Genomic DNA, 21,924 nt, shown 5'->3' with positions numbered 1-21,924 from the left:
AATTGCGCGGTCATGCTACACTGTACCCATATGAAATTTTTATCATTTTTTTCACACAAATAGAGCTTTCTTTTGGTGGTATTTAATCACCTCTGGGTTTTTTATTTTTTACAAAAAAAAAAAGAAAAAAGAGAAAATTTTGAAAAAAAAAAAAAAGTTTTTCTTTTTTTTGAAAATAAATTTTTCTCCTTCACTGATGTGCGCTGATGAGGCGGCACTGATGGGCACTGATAGGCTGCACTGATGGGCACTGATGAGGTAGCACTTATGGGCACTGATGAGGTGGCACTTATGGGCACTGATGAGGAGGTACTAATATGCCGCACTGATAGGCGGCATTGATAGGCGGCACTGAGAGGCGGCACTGACGGGCGGCACTGATGGGCACTGATAGGCGGCACTGATGGGCACTGGCGGATGGCACTGGACACTGACGGGTGGCACTGATGAGCGGCACTGATGGGCAGCACCATTAGTGCCCACACTCAGTGCCCATAGTGCTGCCAGTCAGTGCTCATCAGTGCTTAGATGAGCAGGCACTGATGGGCACTGACTAGCAGCACTATGGGCACTGATTGTGGGCATTGATGGGGGGCACTGTTAGCGGGTACTGATGGGGGGGCACTGTGTGTGTGTTTTTACCTTTAGTAATCAGGGCACTGGTGATCAGTGCCCTGATTACATTCTCCTGTGTCCCCGGCGCTGTGAGGCTCCCCCTTCTTCCTCACACTGCAGGCTCCGTGTGAGGAAGGAGCGCCGGCGATGAGAGATGATCTCATATGTTTACATATGAGATCATCGCTCATTGGACGGCCCGATCACGTGGTGAATGGCCGCTGTGATTGGCCTTTTACCACGATCTGTGATCGGCCGTGTCAAAGGGACACGGCCGACACAGATTTCCCCCGCAGCGCGCTCGCCGGAGCACGCGGGGGGGCGTGTCACTGGGAGGCCGTTTAAAAACGGCCTCCCGAAAATTTGAGTCCGCGCTGCAGCCGTATATAGGCTGTAGCGCGGATGGGGGAAGGTTAATGGGGTGTGTATGGCTGTGCTTTATATTTTTTTTATTTCATATAATTCTTTATTTATACTTTTTATTTATTTATTACTTTTTTTCATTTTATTGCTATCACAAGCAGGCTAACATGCCCCCTGTGTGATAGCATAGGCAGGTGACAGGTACTCTTTATGGAGACAATGGGGGCCTATTAGACCCCCAAAGCAGCTATTGCAGCACAGATAATGCTGGAATGGTGGAAGAATCAGCTACACTAGTCAAGGAATTACAGCTGTGACCCTAAAAGTGACATAATATATATCACCTCTGGGGTCATAAGTTACAGGAGGGATCGGGGAAAAGACATTCCCCAATCTCCTCCTGCACTTAATGGGGAACTTGTTTACTGCAGTCCTGTGCTCCCTATCAGGGAGAGGGGGAACATTTTGTTAGCTCCATAAAAGTGATCTGAGCCATTCATTGACTCTTAAAGCTGGTATCAAGCTTGATTTAATCACTTAAATCTAATAAACCAAGGCATAGATCCTTGGAAAAGGAGGCACCTTCTTAGCCAAAGCTTAGTGCTGTTATTGCTTATTTACTTTTTATATTGCATTGATTGATTAACAAATAGCTACTTGACTAAGCTGACATGATTATTTTATATGGTGTATTGGCTTTCTATGATCTGTTTAACCAGCACTGAGAGCTGTCACAGTCAATTGTTAAGACAATATTATTGTGATCTTTATATGGCCTTTGCCATACTCTTTACCCTTCGCATAGCCTTTGGCTAAGAAGGTTGTCTTGATAATAGTATTATGACAGTAACTTAATCTTAGGTATATGTAATCTATACCTGCTCGGACATTTTACCCTTGACAGCATTGCCATTTTTATGGTGTTTGGGGGAAGTATTTATTGGGTTATGTTTAGTACATTTGGTATTATTGCTCTATTTTTGTATTACTAATAAAGAAATCAATGATGGCTTAAGTCATACTTCTTGGATCTTAAGTGGTACCCCTTTTTCTAAGGATATATCCCTTGGTTTATTAGTTGAATAATGTGACTCTGCTCTCATGAAGCCATATGGGTAACGATTAAGGGCAGAGTAATACCATGACGTGGATTGGAAACTGAATGCCAATAGTAGGACGTGATCACGGCTTATTCTGATGAATGTAAGTACATACAGTTTTTTACTAAATATATATTAATCCTGATTTTACTACATTATGGCTGGAATTATCTGATTCTGAGCACCTAAATTATATAAATTTCGGAGAATCAGGAGTCTTAAAGTCACAGTACCTGATTGAGGATCCATAAAGCGAAGTTCTGCTGCGTAGCCGTATCTGATACCCCTATTTGGGGAATGCGTGATATGTCCTATTAGGGTCTTCATTTAAGGTGAGAGTTCACCTGGAGCACGTGGTGTGTGGTGTATCCACACTATATGTCAGATATTCTTGAAGCACTGGTTTTATGGTCACAAATATAAGGAAGAAATTTTTTATGGACTTTTCTATGGACTGCACTGTCATAAAGTCTTGAATTTGACATTCACTGCATCACTTTTGCATGAAGAACTGTGAATCATTATTTGCAGCACTGGAGTTTTGTGTTACACCTACTATACCTGCTGTTGTTTTTGTGATTGCACTTATTGTTTTAATATTGGATATACTTGATAAGAATTGTGAACCTTGCAGCACTAGGGTTCTTGTTGCACATAATATTTTGCTGAATGTTTGCCGAACACTCAAAAAAAATCCACAACTCTAACAGCATAGTGCCTAAACCCCATTAAAGTCTATGGGAGCCAAAACTTGTAACTTTTTTTTTCTGGGCTTTTGCAAGAGCAGTTTTTAAAATTTTTAGTAAAAAAGGTACACAGGTATCAGGACACTGCCATAGGGATATGTACCAAAGAAACTTAAAATACCATTTAGTGGGGAGTTGGTCTTTTAATGCTGCCTAAAGGGCAACTTTAAAAATCTCTTGTAAAAGTGACACTTAGGGCCGGTTCACACTGGTGCAATGGAGGAAACCCTGTAAATCCAATGCAGGTTCCCCCATCGCACCTAAATTGCCAGCAGTTCACACTGCCCTTTGCAAACTATTGGGGGGGTCAATCCAAAGTTAATGACACCCCCAGATCGGTTCGCAGAGCGAACTGTAAAATCGGACAGGATTCATGTTGCATGGGTGTGAACACCCATGCAAAATGATTCTGGTGCGGACAAAAAAAAATATGGTCCTGCACGAGTTTGGTCTGAATGTGATGCGAATTCAGCCATACAGTTTTTATGGCTGAATTTGCATCACACAGACTTATCATGTGATGGTGATATGCACAGCAATGCGGTGTGAATCACATGCAATTTCTGGCATCACACCAGTGTGAACCAGCCCTTAATCAAGTGTTTTTCCAAGAACCTCCTGCCTGTTCCTACACTTCTGAAACATTGGCCTCTTCCTCCCTCTCGTTTCTCTTTTCACCACAAACTGACTCTGCTTTTCTTCTCATTATTCCATTTTGGGTACTGACTTCCTATGTGTATTTCAGAACATCACCTGCCATATGACAAAGTGGTGCTCACTTTACTTATGTAAACAGATGTATTCCTTTTTGGTTATATATTGGAATTAACAGTGAAGCAAATACCTATTCTGTATTATGCTTGATGTGATGCGACATACTTGGATATTTGTACCTATTGTATAATTGTGTGTATATGCTTCATGCAACTTTATTGCAAAACTTTTATGTTGTGTGCTTACTCAGTATATTTAAAATGATTGTACTAGCAGACTGATACACTGTGGAGGTGTTTAGGCACCCTAAAATTTATTTTTTGTTGGTTGCAAATTAGTGCAGATAATAGTGGTGTGCAGTTTTTTTTTTTTCTAATTGCATGAAGTCTGTTTCAGAAACCAACACCCAAGTAGTGTTGGTCTCCTTTAGCCCCTCAATGGTTCCTCCCACCAAACCCAATGTCTCTATAGGACACAGTAGTAATAAAGACATCAGTGGGAAGAACCAGTGCCATCTTAAGAGTCTTATAGGCCCCCAGGCAATGCAATGCACTGGGGCCCTGCCTACACACTTACCCACGAGAATAAAAATGCAAATTATCGATAAGGCAAACAAAATCAGTGTTTAAACATTAACACAATGTTTGGACAATATAAGGATGTACAGGACAATATAAGGATGTACAGGACTGATATAGGATAGCACACAGAGGATGTACATGGCAGGTATAAGATGGCACAGACAGAGGATGTACATGGCAGGTATGGGATGGCACAGACAGAGGATGTACATGGCAGATATGGGATGGCACAGAGGATGTACAGGAAAGATATAGGATGGCACATAGATGATGGCATACAGAGGATATACATGGCAGGTATAGGCTGGCACACAGAGGATGTACATGGCAAGTATAGGATGGCACACAGAGGATGTACATGGCAAGTATAGGATGGCACACAGAGGATGCACATGGCAGGTAAAGGATGGCACAGACAGAGGATGTACATGGCAAGTACAGGATGGCACACAGAGGATGGCACACAGAGGATGTACATGGCAGGTAAAGGATGGCACATACAGAGGATGTACATGGCAGGTATAGGATGGCACACAGAGGATGAACATGGCAAATATAGGATGGCACACAGAGGATATACATGGCAGGTAAAGGATGGCACAGACAGAGGATGTACATGGCAGGTATAGGATGGCACACAGAGTATGTACATGGCACACAGAGAATGTACATGGCACTCAGAGGATGTACATGGCACACAGAGAATGTACATGGCACTCAGAGGATGTACATGGCACACAGAGGATGGCACACATAGGATGTACATGGCACAGAGGGTGGCACACAGAGGATGGAACACAGAGGATGTACATGGCACACATAGGAGGTCACACATAGGATGTACATGGCACACAGAGGGTGGCACACAGAGGATGTACATAGCACACAGAGGATGGAACACAGAGGATGTACATGGCACACAGAGGAGGTCACACATAGGATGTGCATGGCACACAGAGGGGGTCACACATAGGATGGAACACAGTGGATGTACATGGCACACAGAGGAGGTCACACATAGGATGTACATGGCACACAGAGGGTGACACAGATGATGTACATGGCACACAGAGGATGGAACACAGAGGATGTACATGGCACACAGAGGAGGTCACACATAGGATGTACATGGCACACAGAGGGTGGCACACAGAGGATGTACATGGCACACAGAGGATGGAACACAGTGTTGTATTCTCCATGGTGTGAGAGACACAGGACTCTGATCTGGAACAACGGATGTTTATTCAGGACTCACTGTACACTTCAACATGCATTACAGGACAGCTCTGTATATCAATGAATCTCTTACATGTGTCTAAGATGGCCACTCTGCCCCTTGACCCTTGTCATCACTCCTGGGTGGAGCCAGCCTTAAAGTAACAGTACATGTGAAACCCTTCAGGTATAACACCTTCCATCCATCCCTAAAAAAAACAACAAAAAAAAAAAAAAACACAACAAAACGAGAACAGGCATAAAACAGAGAAAACTCAGGAGATTTACATGGCTTCTTCCGCGTCCGGATGTGAGAACAACTTCCAGGGACGCTATGGGGAGAAAATGGCAGCGGATCACTTTCGGGGGGCTTGTCGAAAGTCTCGTACCCGGTCTTGGAGCTGAAACCGGTCAGGAGAACGACAGTGTCGTTGAGAACGGGCACCCAGCGACTCGGGCCGGAGGAAGCAGGGCTGGCCGGAATGGACACTGGCGGGGCCAAGAGGGGATCCCCTAGCTCAGAGGGTGAACAGACCTCCGGACCAGGGCTGGAGGGCTCTGTTGGAGTTGAGTTCAAAAGTTCAGAGTCCCCCCAAGCATCAGTCTCAATGCCTCCTGATCCGGTAGGAGCAGATCCTTGAGACACTGGAGGTGCAGCCGATGTCAGGGATTCGGGCAGCTGAGAACGAGGACGCAATTGGTCCCCATGCCGTCTGCAAATGGAACCATCTTCCAGGCAGACCCTATAAATTTTGGGTCCCAAAGTCTCTGCGACGATAGCAGGAAGCCAATGAGTGTTGGAAGATCGGGCCCATACCTTTTGCTGGGCTGTAAACTGGGGAATCTCGTCGTGTTCGACCCTCTTGTCTTGGGACTGTCGTACATGTTCCTGGACCGTTTGAGGGCGGAGCATGTCCAAAACAGTCCATGGCTGCCGACCCAAAAGAAGTTCAGCTGGAGTTTTCCCAGTGGTTGCATGTGGTGTGTTTCTGTAAGCAGAAAGGAAGGAGTCCAGCTGCTGGGGTGACAGGGACTGTTGTTTACTTGTAGCCACAGTAGCTTTGAAATAGCATTTGAAGGTCTGTACAAACCTTTCTGCTTGACCATTTGTAGCCGGGTGGTAAGGAGCGGTCAACTTGTGTTTGATGTTGTGGGCAGTCAGGAAACTCTGAAACTCCTGGCTTGTGAATTGTGCACCGTTGTCTGTGACAAATTCTCTGGGGTATCCAAACGTAGCAGTGAGATGTAACAGTATGGAAATCATCGCCTTAGTCGTCGGCTGGGTAACAGGAATGACCTCAGGCCACTTTGAATGGGCATCAATTATGATCAAAAAGGTGTGTCCTCTGATCGTGTAGGCGAAACCAGGGAACTGTGGGCCAAGTCCAGGGCTGGACGCACCCTCGAGGAGAGTCTCTTGCAGTTTGTGCACATCCAGCACACGCATTCACATATGTCGTGATATCTGAGTCTAGGTTCGGCCACCACACATAGCCTCGGGCCTTTTGTTTCATACGTGTACCCCCGGGATGACCAGTATGTAGCAAGTCCAGAATGTGTCTCCGGAGGGTCTGTGGAACGATCACTCAGTCTCCCCATAAAACACAGTTGCCAGCCACAGTTAATTCCAGGCGCCTACGGAAGTAAGGTTCACAATCCTGTGTGACACTTGCAGGCCAACCGTACCATACCCAGGAGAGTATTGTCTTAAGGAAGGTATCCTTGGTTGTATGGGCTGCTACCTCCCCAGAAGACAGAAAGGACAAGCTGGTGTAACGACAACTCTTGACTGGTGGAGAAGAATCTGTTAATGTCCTTGTCAGACGGGACATGGCGTCCGCATTAGCATCGGCATCATGGCTGCGATACTGGATTTTGTAGCTATACGCTCCCAAGAATAGGGCATAGCGTTGAAGACGGGCCGCAGTCATCTGGGAGATGCCTTTGTCAGGGCTAAAGATCTGAAGGAGTGGTTTATGATCAGTCAGTATGGTGAATTCCCTACCATACAGGTAGAGATGAAACTTCTTAATTGCCCATATGAGCGCTAGAGCCTCTTTGTCAATGTGAGAGTAATTGCTTTCTGCTTTTGTCAAGGACCTGGAGGTGAATGCCACTGGTTTCTCTGACCCATCTGGTAAAACGTGAGATAGTACAGCCCCTAGACCATAGGGTGAGGCATCACAAGCCAAGGTGAGAGGCCTTTGGAGGTCATCGTGCACGAGCATGCGTAACGCCAACAGCTTTCGCTTAGAAACTTCAAAAGGACGTTGGCTTGCAGCTGACCAGTTCCATCTGGAGTGTTTCTTCAAAAGCTTGTTCAACGGAAAGAAAGTGTGCTAGATCTGGCAGGAATTTGTGGTAATAGTTCAGCAAGCCCAGGTATGATCGCAGCTGTTGAACGTTGGTTGGGGCTGGAGCTTTTACTAAAGCATCAACTTTGGCTTCCGTGGTGTGTATACCCTCTGCATCCACAAGGTGGCCACAAAACTCCAATTTAGGTACCATGAATTGGCATTTCGCTAAGTTCACTTTTAGACCCTGCTCTTGGAGTCTCGTCAACACAAGCTCCATGTTACGCTTGTGTTCCTGGTCCGTCAGGCCCGTGATGAGCATGTCATCTAACAGGCACTGTGGGAAAGGAATGTCCGCCAAAATCTCATCCATTTTGCGTTGCCAAATGGCTGGGGCGGAAGCTACACCAAACACCATCCGATTGTATTCATACAGTCCCTTGTGAGTGTTGATGGTTAGAAACTTGCAGGACGAAGGGTGGACCTCAAACTGTAAATAAGCTTGCCTGAGATCAAGCTTGGTGAACTTTTTGACCTCCTGCAAGAGAGGCAAAAATGTCATCTACTCTGGGTAGGGGATACTGGTCTATCTCCAGTTGAGAATTTAGTGCCATGCGGAAATCGCCACAAATGCGTAAGTTCCCATTCGCTTTCTTTAATGGTACAACTGGTGATGCCCACTCGCTGTGCTCTACCTTTGAGATTACACCTTGTTCCTCCAGCCGGCTTAGTTCAGCTTCCACACCTGCTCGGAATGTGAAAGGTACCGTCCGAACTTTGAAGAACCAAGGCTGGGGGTTGGGTTTCAGCCTGAGTCTCACACAGTCATGCTTTATTTTCCCCAAATGGTTATCAAAGACTTGTGGGAATCGCTATTTCAGGGATTCCACCCATCCCTCGTTATCTCTTGTTGGGATGGTCACGGTGTTGCAGGGGTTTATGGCGATGTCTGGCATGCCAAAGTGAGCAATCCAGTCTCTCCAAAAGAGAGGGGGTCCCCCATGTTCTAGGATATATAATGGCATTCTCTTTGTCCGACCCTTGTAGGATACCTGTACTTTCACGTACCCCAGTGGGTGGAGTATCTGCTTTGAGTATGTCTGCAGTTTGATTGGTGCTGGACGGACAGTTGTTTGGATCAGAAGTTTTCTCCATTGTTTCTGGGTGATAACTGAAACTGCTGCTCCTGTGTCTACATCCATCTTGAGTTTCTTTCCTTCCACGGTTACCTCTACAGTCATTGCTGAGGGTGCTGAATGCATATGATGTATGTCCAATCTGTGGAGTACTTCCTCATCCTCTGATTCAGAAGACGATGTATATCTTCCCACCGTATAGGCCTTTGTCCTGGTGTTCAGAGGTTGTTTATTTCGCACCTTCTTACTACGGCAGACTCTTTCAGATGGCCTGCCTTACCACAATTATGACAGAACTGATCCTTAAACCGGCAGACTTTGTGATCATGGACTGTATTGCCACAACGGTAGCAAGCTGACTCCCGGCTTGGTGGGGGTCTATATTTCCAGTTTGCTGCTGTTGGCTTGACTGCTGTTCTGAAAACTTCCTCTTTAACCTCTTCCCTTCTGCTCTGGGGGTTCAATGCCTCTGTATCTTTCACAGCCATTTCCATCACTGAAGCTATCTCAATTGCCTTTGTAAGGGTAAGGTCTTTCTCTGTTAACAGTCTCTTTTGGCTAGACTCACTATTTAGTCCCATGACAAACATATCCCTCAGTGCAGTCGGTAAGTACTCCCCAAAAGAACGGGTTGAGGCTAGTCTGCGAAGGGCGAGCACATAAGCCTTAATATCTTCAACCGTCTGTTGCTGCCGCTGATAGAACCGGAATCTTTCTGCAATCTCTAGTGGTTTAGGCTGGAAGTGATTCCCTAACAGTGTCAGGAGCTCTGCAAAAGCCTTAGTTGCTGGTTTTTCAGGGAAAAGGAGATCCCTAAAAGTGTCATATGTCCTAGCACCAACCACTGTCAGAAATACTGCTACTTGCCTGTCGCCTGGGATGGCATTTCCACCAAAATACTGTTCCAGTCTCTCAACCCAGGAACTCCAGCATGTCTGTTCTCCATCAAATTCACTTAATGTCCCGATCAATGACATTTTCCTGCTGGGCTCTGTGGGTGTTTGTATCCAGAAGACAATCCAGAGTTTTTTTGTATTTTTTTCTTCTTTTCTTTTCTCACACAGATAGTAACCTTGTAAATCCCATCCTCGTCGCCACTGATCTGTATATCAATGCATCTCTTACATGTGTCTAAGATGGCCACTCTGCCCCTTGACCCTTGTCATCACTCCTGGGTGGAGCCAGCCTTAAAGTAACAGTACATGTGAAACCCTTCAGGTATAACACACAGAGGATGTACATGGCGCACAGAGGATGGAACACAGAGGATGTACATGGCACACAGAGGGGGTCACACATAGGATGTACATGGCACACAGAGGGTGGCACACAGAGGATGTACATGGCACACAGAGGATGACACACAGAGGATGTACATGGCACACAGAGGATGTACATGGCACTCGGAGAATGGCACACAGAGTATGTACATGGCACACAGAGGATGTACATGGCACACAGAGGATGTCACACATAGGATGTACATGGCACACAGGAGGCGGCACACAGAGGATGTACATGGCACACAGAGGATGTACATGGCACACAGAGGATGGCACACAGAGGATGTACATGGCACACAGAGGAAGGTACATAGAGGATGTACATGGCACACAGAGGATGACACACAGAGGATGTACATGGCACACAGAGGATGTCACACATAGGATGTACATGGCACACAGGAGGTGGCACACAGAGGATGTACATGGCACACAGAGGATGTACATGGTACACAGAGGATGTACATGGCACACAGGGGATGTACATGGCACACAGAGGATCACACACAGAGGATGTACATGGCACATAGAGGATGTACATGGCACACAGAGGATGTACATGGCACACAGGGGATGTACATGGCACACAGAGGATGGCACACATAGGATGTACATGGCACACAGAGGATGGCACACATAGGATGTACATGGCACACAGATGATGGCACACAGAGGATGTTCATGGCACACAGAGGATGTACATGGCACACATAGGATGTAAATGGAACACAGAGGATGTAAATGGCACACATAGGATGTACATGGCACACAGAGGATGACACACAGAGGATGTACATGGCACACAGAGGATGTCACACATAGGATGTACATGGCACACAGGAGGTGGCACACAGAGGATGTACATGGCACACAGAGGATGTACATGGTACACAGAGGATGTACATGGCACACAGGGGATGTACAAGGCACACAGAGGATCACACACAGAGGATGTACATGGCACATAGAGGATGTACATGGCACACAGAGGATGTACATGGCACACAGGGGATGTACATGGCACACAGAGGATGGCACACATAGGATGTACATGGCACACAGAGGATGGCACACATAGGATGTACATGGCACACAGATGATGGCACACAGAGGATGTTCATGGCACACAGAGGATGTACATGGCACACATAGGATGTAAATGGAACACAGAGGATGTAAATGGCACACATAGGATGTACATGGCACACAGAGGATGGCACACACAGGATGTACATGGCACACAGAGAATGTACATGGCACACAGAGGATGTACATGGGACACAGAGGATAGCACACAGAGGATGTGCATGGCACACAGAGGATGGCACACAGAGGGTGTACATGGCACACAGAGGATGGCACACACAGGATGGCACACAGAGAATGTACATGGCACGCAGAGGATGACACACAGAGGATGTACACGGCACACAAAGGATGGCACACAGAGGATGTACATGGCACACAGAGGATGTAAATGGCACACAGAGGATGTGAATGGCACACATAGGATGTGCATGGCACACAGAGGATGGCACACAGAGGATGTACATGGCACACAGAGGATGTACATGGCGCACAGAGGATAGCACACAGAGGATGTACATGGCACACAGAGGATGGCACACAGAGGGTTTTGTTTTTTTTTTTTTTCTCCATCCTCCCAGCCTCAGCTTAAAGAGCGAGATAGAGATGTATTGAGAGGAGGGTGGGTTCGAAGGAGAAAGTGAATGTATATAAATAAATGCCATTAGACTATGGAAATGATCTGTGTCGGGACCCGGGAGCGGGAGGGGAGAGTTCCTCTTATTGTTTTTTCTGTTTTTTTTTTCTTTCATTCTCTAGCCTAATCCAACCATAACCCCATTTAGGAAACTGCTCAAAGAACCAATAATAATTGGAGGAGCAACTCAGCGCAAAGCTACTTAGTGACCTCTTATAACTGAGAGATCAAGCGGGTATTTTCCCCTTTCCTCCCTCATCCTTTGGGGGGTTTTAAGTTTTGATATAAATTTCTTTTTTTTTTTTTTTCTTCTTTACTTTCTTCCGTTAATACAATGGAAAACATACAAATTTTATCTATTAATGCAAAGGGCCTTAATGTGCCTGAAAAAAGGAAAATCTTATTAGATGACTTGAAAAGATCAAAGGTGGATATAGCAATGGTACAGGAGACACACTTCAGAGAGGATAAATGCCCAAGGCTAGGCAATAATTTTTTCCCTATAGTCTACCACGCAACTAACTTGGAGGCAAAGTCAAGGGGTGTATCCATCCTGATATCAAGGAGTCTGCCCTGGAAATGTAAGCAAATCTTGAATGACCCAAATGGTCGTTATTTATTTATAAAAGGGACTATACGGGAGACCGTAGCTACATTAGTCAATATGTATGTCCCAAACACAAAACAGGATGGATTCCTGGGTAGAGGGATGGATATACTCAATGAGTTTAGGGAAGGACAAGTAATAATAGGGGGAGATTTGAATATTCCTCTGATTCCAACAGAGGATACATCACGGGGAGTATCCTCAATCCCTGTTAGGGTACAAAAAAAGTTTGCCAAAATATTACAGGAAGGGCAATTAATAGACGCATGGCGTCTTAGACATCCAGGAGAAAGAGACTACTCATTTTATTCCTCCCTACATCAACAATACTCCCGTATAGATTATTTTCTAATTCCACACAGTCAACTACACGCTATAAAAGATATAAAGATAGGTTCAGTGACTTGGTCCGACCATGCCCCAATTATATTAACTTATGAGTTACCAAACAAAAGAGAAAGGAGAGAAACAACTTGGAGATTGAACGAAAGTCTTTTACAGGACCGTGAGACTATGGCAGAGGTAGAATCAGAAATAGAATTTTTTTTTCTGACTAATACCACGGAAGACTCAGATCCAGGTATAATATGGGAAACTCACAAAGCAGTCATACGTGGGATATTAATTAAACATGGGTCTAGGATCAAAAAACAACGAAATAAACAATTAAACCATTTACTCCAATCCTTACATAAAGCAGAAGCAAAACACAAGCACGCACCGACAACAGAGGGAAAGGCAGAACTTTTAAAAATAAGAAGGGATATTAATGAACTCCTATCTTTCAGAGCCAAAGCTGCAATTCAGAAAACTAAAAAAAATATCTATGAATCAGGGGACAAATGTGGAAGGCTTTTGGCAAGATCGCTTAGAGACCAAAACCTGACATCTTATTTACCACATATAGTAAACGATGCAGGACAGAGATTCACCTATCCTAAACAGATAACCCAAGAATTCAAAAAGTATTATGAAACCCTATATAACTTGAAAACCCCGATAGTTCCACATACGCAGTTGGAGGAATATGTACAAACTTCACAAATGTCCCAATTGTCAGAAGAGGAGAGTAAGATTCTTGAATCTCCAATTACAGCAGCGGAGATAATGGAAACTATTAAAAATATCAAAGTAGGGAAGGCACCTGGTCCTGACGGATTTACTATACACTATTATAAAAAGTTAATCCCATACCTGAAAGAATTCATGAGAGATATGTTTAACTCATGGGGTGCAGGGAATAGTATCCCCAAAGAAACCATACATGCTCATATAACGGTAATCCCCAAAGAAGGGAAAGACCCTTCCTCCTGTAAAAGCTACAGACCAATTTCATTGTTGAATACTGATTTCAAAATTTTTACAAAGATTATAGCAGTAAGATTACAGAAATACCTGACAAAATTGATCCATTTAGATCAGGTTGGATTTGTCCCAACCCGAGAGGCAAGGGACAACACGACCAAGTTACTGAACCTAATACACATAATACATCAGAATAAGATACCAACTGTCCTGTAAAATACTGACGCAGAGAAAGCGTTCGACAGGGTTAGGTGGGAGTATATGTTTGTTGTCCTACGCTACATAGGAATAGGAGAGAAAATGTTAAAATGGATAAAACAGAGTTACTCAATTCCATCGGCTAGAGTAAAGGTAAATGGAGTTCTCTCCTCAGAATTCTTAATCACAAATGGTACAAGACAGGGGTGCCCCCTGTCTCCACTCCTGTTCGTATTGTCACTGGAGCCCTTTCTCTGCAAAATTCGCATGAATCCTGATATCTCGGGTATCAAAGCGGGGAAGGACCAATATAAAATATCAGCGTACGTGGATGATGTCTTATTCTCGATTACAAATCCAACTATATCACTTCCCAATTTGTTATATGAATTGGAGAGATACGGTATTCAATCGAATATGAAGATAAACTTTATTAAGTCCGAAACAATGGGAATAGAACTGTCAGAGGCACTTCAACAACAATTATATGTAAATTTTAAGTTGAATTGGACAAAGAAGGCCCTAAAATATCTTGGGACACGGATTACACCAAAAATAACGCAACTATTTAGCTTAAATTTCAACCCTTTACTAAAATCAATAAACCTATTATTGCAAAAATGGAAAGGGGGAATGTATTCATGGATCGGCAGGTGCAATATAGTCAAAATGAGTGTACTACCAAAATTTCTATACATGTTCCAGGCACTTCCCATCCATATCCCATCTCGATTCCTGTCACAGATCGAAACCATGATAATGAATTTCATCTGGAAATCAAAACATCCGAGAATAGGGAAAAAATATCTATTTAAATCAAAATCAGAGGGGGGTCTGGCAGTTCCGAACATGAGGAAATACTACCAAGCTATTCAACTGGGAAGAGTGATTGACTGGTGCCGTCATGGGAAATATAAGACATGGCCAAACTTAGAGCAGGCACAATGTGAGATCTTACTGAAAAGAGCTCCATGGTGCTATAAAACTATACCAGCATCCATGAAGAACCATCCTATTATAGGAAACACAATTAAAATATGCGCGAAAATATTCAAACAGGAAAAACTTATACAGGAGAATTCCATCCTGTATCCAGTCTTGGGTAATCCCCACTTTGAGACGGGATATCGGGATAAGAAATTTAAGATATTAGCAGAGAGAGGAATATTCCAGATATCAGATTTTATCTCAGAGACAGGATGGGTAACCATGGAGGAACTAACAAGTGTCTCAGGCCATTTTGGCCTAGATTTATGGAGAGCATTTCAATTACGCCATTTTCTAGGGACGTTGCAGATGCCCTCTCAGGGAGACAAAACTGTACTACCTTTTGAAAAAATATGTATCCAGAATGGGATTTTGGAACATACTATATCAAAATTGTATTCCCTGATAATGACATCAGCAGAACGGCGAAAACCTCCGTTCCTGAGGGAATGGGAAAGGGAAATGGGTACCATATTTTCAATAGAACAAGAAAATCAAATAATTAAGTCAGTATTTTCAACCTCAACGTGTGTGAGAATTCAAGAACTGAATTATAAGATCTTTACCAGATGGTATTATACCCCAGTTAAGTTGAATAAAATTTCTGTAGCAAACACCGACCGTTGCTGGAGATGTGGAGCGGGGAGAGGGACAATGCTTCATGTATTCTGGACATGTCCTGAACTAGAGGTGTTTTGGGAACAGATCTGGAGGACAATACAGAAGATTATGAAATGCAACTTTCTTAAAGAACCATCTCTCTTTCTGCTCCACGCCCCCAGTAAACCGGTGCAAAATTATAGAAAATCTATTATGCCCCATCTAGTAAACGCAGCAAAGATATGCATACCCCTTAGATGGAGAGAGACTGAGCCACCTAATATAAACATGTGGATGAGGAAAGTGGAGGAGATAAGCAGCCTGGAGAAACTGGTTCTATCAGCCCGCCAACAAACGGATAAATATGAGAAGAAATGGAAACAGTGGATAGATTATACTAATTCAGAGGAAGGCCAATCTGTAATCATAGAGCAAGAACCAGCCCATTAGCATACAGAAAATAGATAAATTAGAATAACAGAGTATTAACTATCCTTTCTTTTTTTTTTTTTTTTTTTCTTTTTGTTGTTTGTCTGTTGTTAGGACCTCGGAGGAGAGGGGGGAAGGGGAAAGAGGGAAAAGATAAGGAAAAATGGGAGATTTGGGTTCAGTTATAGAATATTATGAAAGATATTTGTCCCGAATGTGGGACATAGATGTTTTGTATATTATAATTTTGGAAGTCAAAATGTATTAAATGTTTATGTAACTGAATTTAAAGAAATAAAGATATAATTCGAAAAAAAAACACAGAGGGTGTACATGGCACACAGAGGATGTACATGGCACACAGAGGATGTACATGGCACACAGAGGTTGACACACAGAGGATGTACATGGCACACAAAGGATGGCACACAGAGGATGTACATGGCACACAGAGGATGGCACACAGAGGATGTACATGGCACACAGAGGATGACACACACAGGATGGCACACAGAGGATGTACATGGTACACAGAGGATAGCACACAGAGGATGTACATGGCACACAGAGGATGGCATACAGAGGATGTACATGGCACACAGAGGATGTACATGGCACACAGAGGATGGCACACAAATGATGTAGATGGCACACAGAGGATGGCACACACAGGATGTACACGGCACACAGAGGATGGCACACAGAGGATGTAAATGGCACACCGGGTTTGCACACAGAGGATGGAGAGAGGGAGAGAAAAAAATCAAGCAGCCTGCAGCAGTCTGATTACCTTCCACAGCAGCACAGCACATGAAGGGAGGAGGTGGGTGGAGCCATTCTAGGGGCGGAGGAGGACGAGCCGAGGAGGATCCTCTTCCCTGTACATGCTGGGTCCCCTCTGCTCAAGACGTCACTGGTTGCTAGATGCCATTCGGCTGGCCTTCCTAGCAACCAGTGCAGGGGAGACTCAGAGCCACAGCAAAGCAGCCGACACCCGTTCCCAGGGGACAAACTGGTCTGGGGGGGCCTAGACCACCAGGTAAACTAATCTGGCCTGGGGGGGACAGATCATTGCCACCCTGTGTGTGGGGCCCCTTGGCAAGTGGGGCCCCGGGAACCCGCCGGGCATGCCCATTCGGAAAGACGGCCCTGGGAAGAACTATTGGGCACTGCATGGGGCACAGGTGACCTGCACTCCATGAATGTCTGTTTCAACCCTGACTTAATTCTTCTTTACAAGTAGAGTTTAGCGACTGAGTCACTTTAAGGAGCATGACAAGAGAAAAAAAGGGGACTGTAAGGAGGTTGTCCTGAAAAAAAGTCAAAAGAGGGGATCTCCAAATGTAGCATATTCTTGGCATATCCATAGAAAGTCATCACTGGCAGAATAAAAAAGAAGGCATTTAATACATTTCATTCAGTCCCAGTTTTCAGTTTATGTAGTTTTGGCCTACAGCAGCCCAGCAATGTCTAGTGTCAATACTGAAATTAAATACGGGCCTCTGGAAAGTTTCTTAAGAAGTGCTTTCTACATCAATAAATGCTAATGCTAGGAAATTGATCGTAGGCTGTTTACATTATAGTATTTGTACACAGATTCTGCATCTTCTTTAGGGAAATTATAGGATTCTGGGATTTTCAGGACAAATGCACTTATGGCCTTGAAGCATCTTGACAAAGTATTTAGGGTTTTTCACTATCTGCATAATAGTAAATCAATAATAAAATGGGGGAACATATGCCTTTTTTATTAGCTTCAAGCTATTTACTAAAGCAAAGACAAATCAATTGTTTGGTCAGAGAAGCCATAGTTACAACAAACTATGTTTGTTTCCTTGATATAACTAATAAACTGCAGATATTTTGACACATAGCATACAAACCCAAGTCTCACATACCAGTTCCAACTCTCTGGGGTTTGTATATTCTATTTTCTTAAAAGAGGTCAGTCCTGCATTTACCATAGCATTAGCCAAAGTGACACCTAAATAACCATACATTTGTATTAGTAACATAAAAAACCACTAGGAAAACATTTTTATAACTATAATATTTCTACAATAAATAAACCACCTCAGCTCTGGAAGCTTTTACCCCTTTCATGACCAGGCCATTTTTTGCTTTTAAAGTTATGTTATATATATTAATGCATATTGATTGATATTTATGGTATAAGAACTATGGGATTTTAGTTTAGCACTAGCACTTTATACACATAATTTATACACGTTATTTATTGATATTTATTGGTTTGATCCATTGAACCCAGGCAGAACTCTGATAGGGGCGGCAAATCAGTGGCGGACTGGGCCGAAGGGTAGGGCATGCAAAGAAAGGCACGGGCGCATGTGCTTGGAGGTTCAGGGTTTGGGAAACTTCAGGCTTCTCTGCTGCTGCCGAAGCTGCAGGCAGCTTCTCTCTGCCAGCTCAGACATCCACCACATGTATCACAGAGCCAACAGGATTTTGAAGCACTTCATTTGGCTCTGTGTTAGGTGTCTGATAGGTGGTGGGCGGGGACAGAAGTCCTCTGATGGCCACTGCCGCTCCATCCTCCCAATCATCCCTGGTGTTACTGTGCGGGCAGTGGGTGACAGCCGACTTGGTGAAGCTGTCCTAGAAGGAGGGGATCTGCACACTGCTCTGTCCAGTGTGCCTGAGCTTGTCACACACATCCCTTCTCATGCCCCTCTCTCCCTGCCAGTGTGCTGCATCTGTGGAGTAGATGTGAGGGCGGGAAGATTAAACAAGCAGCCGACAGCCCCTCTCTCTCTCTCTGCCTCCCCTCTCTCTCCCTGCCCCCTCCTCTCTCTGCCCCCCCTCCTCATTTTCTCTCCCCGCCCTCTCTCTGGTGGCATGTGACAGTGGCAAGTGACATGCTGCATCTGGTGGCAGGTGACAGTGGCAAGTTACAAGCTGCATCTGATGGCAGGTGACAGTGGCAAGTGACAATCTGCATCTGGTGGCAAGTAACGGTGGCAATTGGCAAGCTGCATCTGATGGTAAGTGACAAGCTGCATCTGGTGGCAGGTGACAGTGGCAAGTGACAACCTGCATCTGGTGGCAGGGGACGGTGGCAAGTGACAAGCTACATCTGGTGGCAGGTGACGTGGCAAATGACAAGCTGCATCTGGTGGTAGGTGACAGTGGCAACTGACAATCTGCATCTGGTGGCAGGTGACAGTGGCAAGTGACAAGCTGCATCTGGTGGCAGGCGACGTGGCAAGTGACAAGCTGCATATGGTGTGAAGTGACAATCTGCATCTGGTGGCAAGTGACACTCTGAATCTGGTGGCAGGCAACATGGCAAGTGACAAGCTGCATCTAGTGGCAGGTGACGTGGCATGGGACACGCTGCATCTGGTGGCAGGCGACGTGGCAAGTGACACGCTTCATCTGGCGGCAGGCAACGGTGGCACGCTGCATCTGGTGGCAAGTGACAAGCTCAGGGTTCCCACTGATTCTGCATGATGGTGAGTTAAACTATTTCATTATATATTACAATGTAGTAATAGAAATAATGTGGTTTGATCATCCTGACACCTTATCAAGCATGGTGTTGGGATGATTTACGTGCTAACACAAACCACCACCTGACAAATCACCCCGCCACTGATCAACCCTGAGAGTACATCCCCCCCCCCCCCTGTCAAAATTGTCCCTGAATGGCATTTTGGAAATGTTGTCACTCTAGGGGGGGCAGGGTGCCAAACTCCCCCCCCCCCCCACCAAGGCCACTCTAATGTCCCATGCAAAGGCTGCACCTGCAAAATTTTGTTGGCTGTTGATGGTGATGGAGGTTGGGACCAGCAGACTGTTTAAACACTTTACCACTAGAGCATTTTGCTGGCTTACGTCTGGGCCACTTTTTGTGCTTCGGCACTGTGCGACTTTAACTGACAATGGTGCGGTCATGCAATGTGGTACCCAAACGAAATTTACGTCCTTTTTTTTTCCCACAAACAGAGCTTTCTTTTGGTGGTATTTGATCGCCTCTGCGCTTTTTATTTTTTGCGATATTAATAAAAAAAGAGCGAAAATTTTGCAAAAAAATGACATTTTCAACTTTGTCTTTGAAAAAATATCCAATATACTCAATTTATGTCCTTTTTTTGGCCAAAATATATTTAGCTACATGTCTTTGACAAAAAAAAATTCAATGAGCGTATTTTTATTGGTTTGCGCAAAAGTTATAGCGTCTACAAACTATGGTGTAAATACTGAAATTTTATGCAGCTTTAATTTCTGACTGCCTATCTCATTTCATGAAGTGCTAAAATGGCAGGGCAGTACAAGACCCCCCCAAATTACCACTTTTTGGAAAGTAGACATCCTAAGGAATGTTCTGAGAGGCATTTTGAGCTCATTGAATATTTCATTTTTTTGTCACAGGTGTTTGAAAAATAACTAAAAAAAAAATTTTTTTTTTTTTTTACACAAAGTTGTCATTGAAATGATATATTGCTCACACATGCCATGGGTATATGTGTAATTACACCCCAAAATATATTCTGCTGCTTCTCCTGAGTACAGGGATACCACATATGTGAGACTTTTTGGGGGCCTAGCTGTGTACGGGACCTCGAAAACCAATCACCACCATCAGAATTTCAAAGGGCGTACATTTTTCATTGCATTTTCTCACTACCTATAACGGTTTAGGAGGCCCTGAAATGTCAAGATACCACAAAACCCCCCCAAATGACCCCATTTTGGAAAGTAGACACTCCAAGCTGTTTGCTGAGAGGCATGGTGAGTCCATGGAATATTTTATATTTTGCCACAAGTTTTGGGAAATATATTATTATTATTTTTATTTTTTTACACAAAGTTGTCACTAAATGATATATTTCTCACACATGCCATGGGTATATGTGAAATGACACCCCAAAATACATTCTGCTGCTTCTTTTGAGTACAGGGATACCCCATGTGTGAGACTTTTTTGCAGTCTAGCAGAGTACAGGACCCGGAAAACCACTCCCCACCTTCAGGCTTTCTAAGGGCGTAAATTGTTGATCTCACTCCTTACTACCTATCACACTTTTGAAGGCCATGAAATGCCAAGATAGCACAAAACCCCCCCAAATTACCCCATTTTGCAAAGTAGACACTCCCAGCTATTAGCTGAGAGGCATGATGAGTCCATGGAATAGTTTATATTTTGCCACAAGTTTCGGGAAAATTATAATTTTTTTTTTGTTTTTTTACACAAAGTTGTCAGTAAATGATATAATGCTCACACATGCCATGGGTATATGTAAAATGACACCCCAAAATACATTCTACTGCTTCTCCTGAGTACAGGGATACCCCATGTGTGAGACTTTTTTGCAGTCTAGCCGAGAACAGGACCCCGAAAATCAATCACCACTTTCAGGCTTTCCAAGGGCGTAAATTGTTGATTTCACTCCTGACTACCTATCACAGTTTCGGAGGCCATGAAATGCCAAGACAGCACAACCCCCAAAGCCCCAAATTACCCCTTTTTCGGAAAGTAGACACCTTAAGCTATTTGCAGAGAGGCATGCTGGGTGTTTTGCAGATCTCACTTTTTGTCACAAAGTTTTGGAAATTGAAAAAAGAGGAAAAAAAATGCATTTTCCTGTTTTTTCTTCATTTTCCAAAAACAATGAGAGATGCAAAATACTCACCATGCCTCTTAGCAAATAGATTGGAGTGTCTACTTTGCAAAATGGGGTCATTTGGGGGGGTTTTGTGCCATCTTGGCATTTCATGGCCTTCAAAAGTGTGATAGGTAGTAAGGAGTGAGATCAACAATTTACGCCCTTGGAAAGCCTGAAGGTGGGATGTGGTTTTCCGGGTCCTGTACGTGGCTAGACTGCCAAAAAGTCTCACACATGGGGTATCCCTGTACTCAAGAGAAGCAGCAGAATGTATTTTGGGGTGTCATTTCACATATACCCATGGCATGTGTGAGCATTATATAATTTACTGACAACTTTGTGTAAAAAAATAAAAATAATAATTTTCCCGAAACTTGTGGCAAAATATAAACTATTCC

The 21,924-nt window shown here is 44.1% G+C and overlaps 1 protein-coding gene across 1 annotated transcript in view; it reads right to left on the bottom strand.

Moving 5' to 3' along the window:
- HFM1 (helicase for meiosis 1) overlaps positions 1 to 21,924 on the bottom strand; it is a gene marked incomplete at its 5' end in the record, with an annotated part of 582,583 nt that overhangs the window by 215,699 nt on the left and 344,960 nt on the right. Inside the window, one exon of the mRNA XM_082266347.1 lies at positions 17,798 to 17,883. Within this exon, the coding sequence (XP_082122473.1) occupies positions 17,798 to 17,883 (86 nt within the window). The remainder of the gene's footprint in view (positions 1 to 17,797; positions 17,884 to 21,924) is intronic.

The sequence above is a fragment of the Pelophylax lessonae genome, assembly GCF_965119305.1.
Source record: "Pelophylax lessonae genome assembly, chromosome: 8".
Classification (NCBI taxonomy): Eukaryota; Metazoa; Chordata; class Amphibia; order Anura; family Ranidae; genus Pelophylax; species Pelophylax lessonae.
Note: the sequence above shows the minus strand (reverse complement) of the source record. Positions and strands in the feature narration are given on the sequence as shown.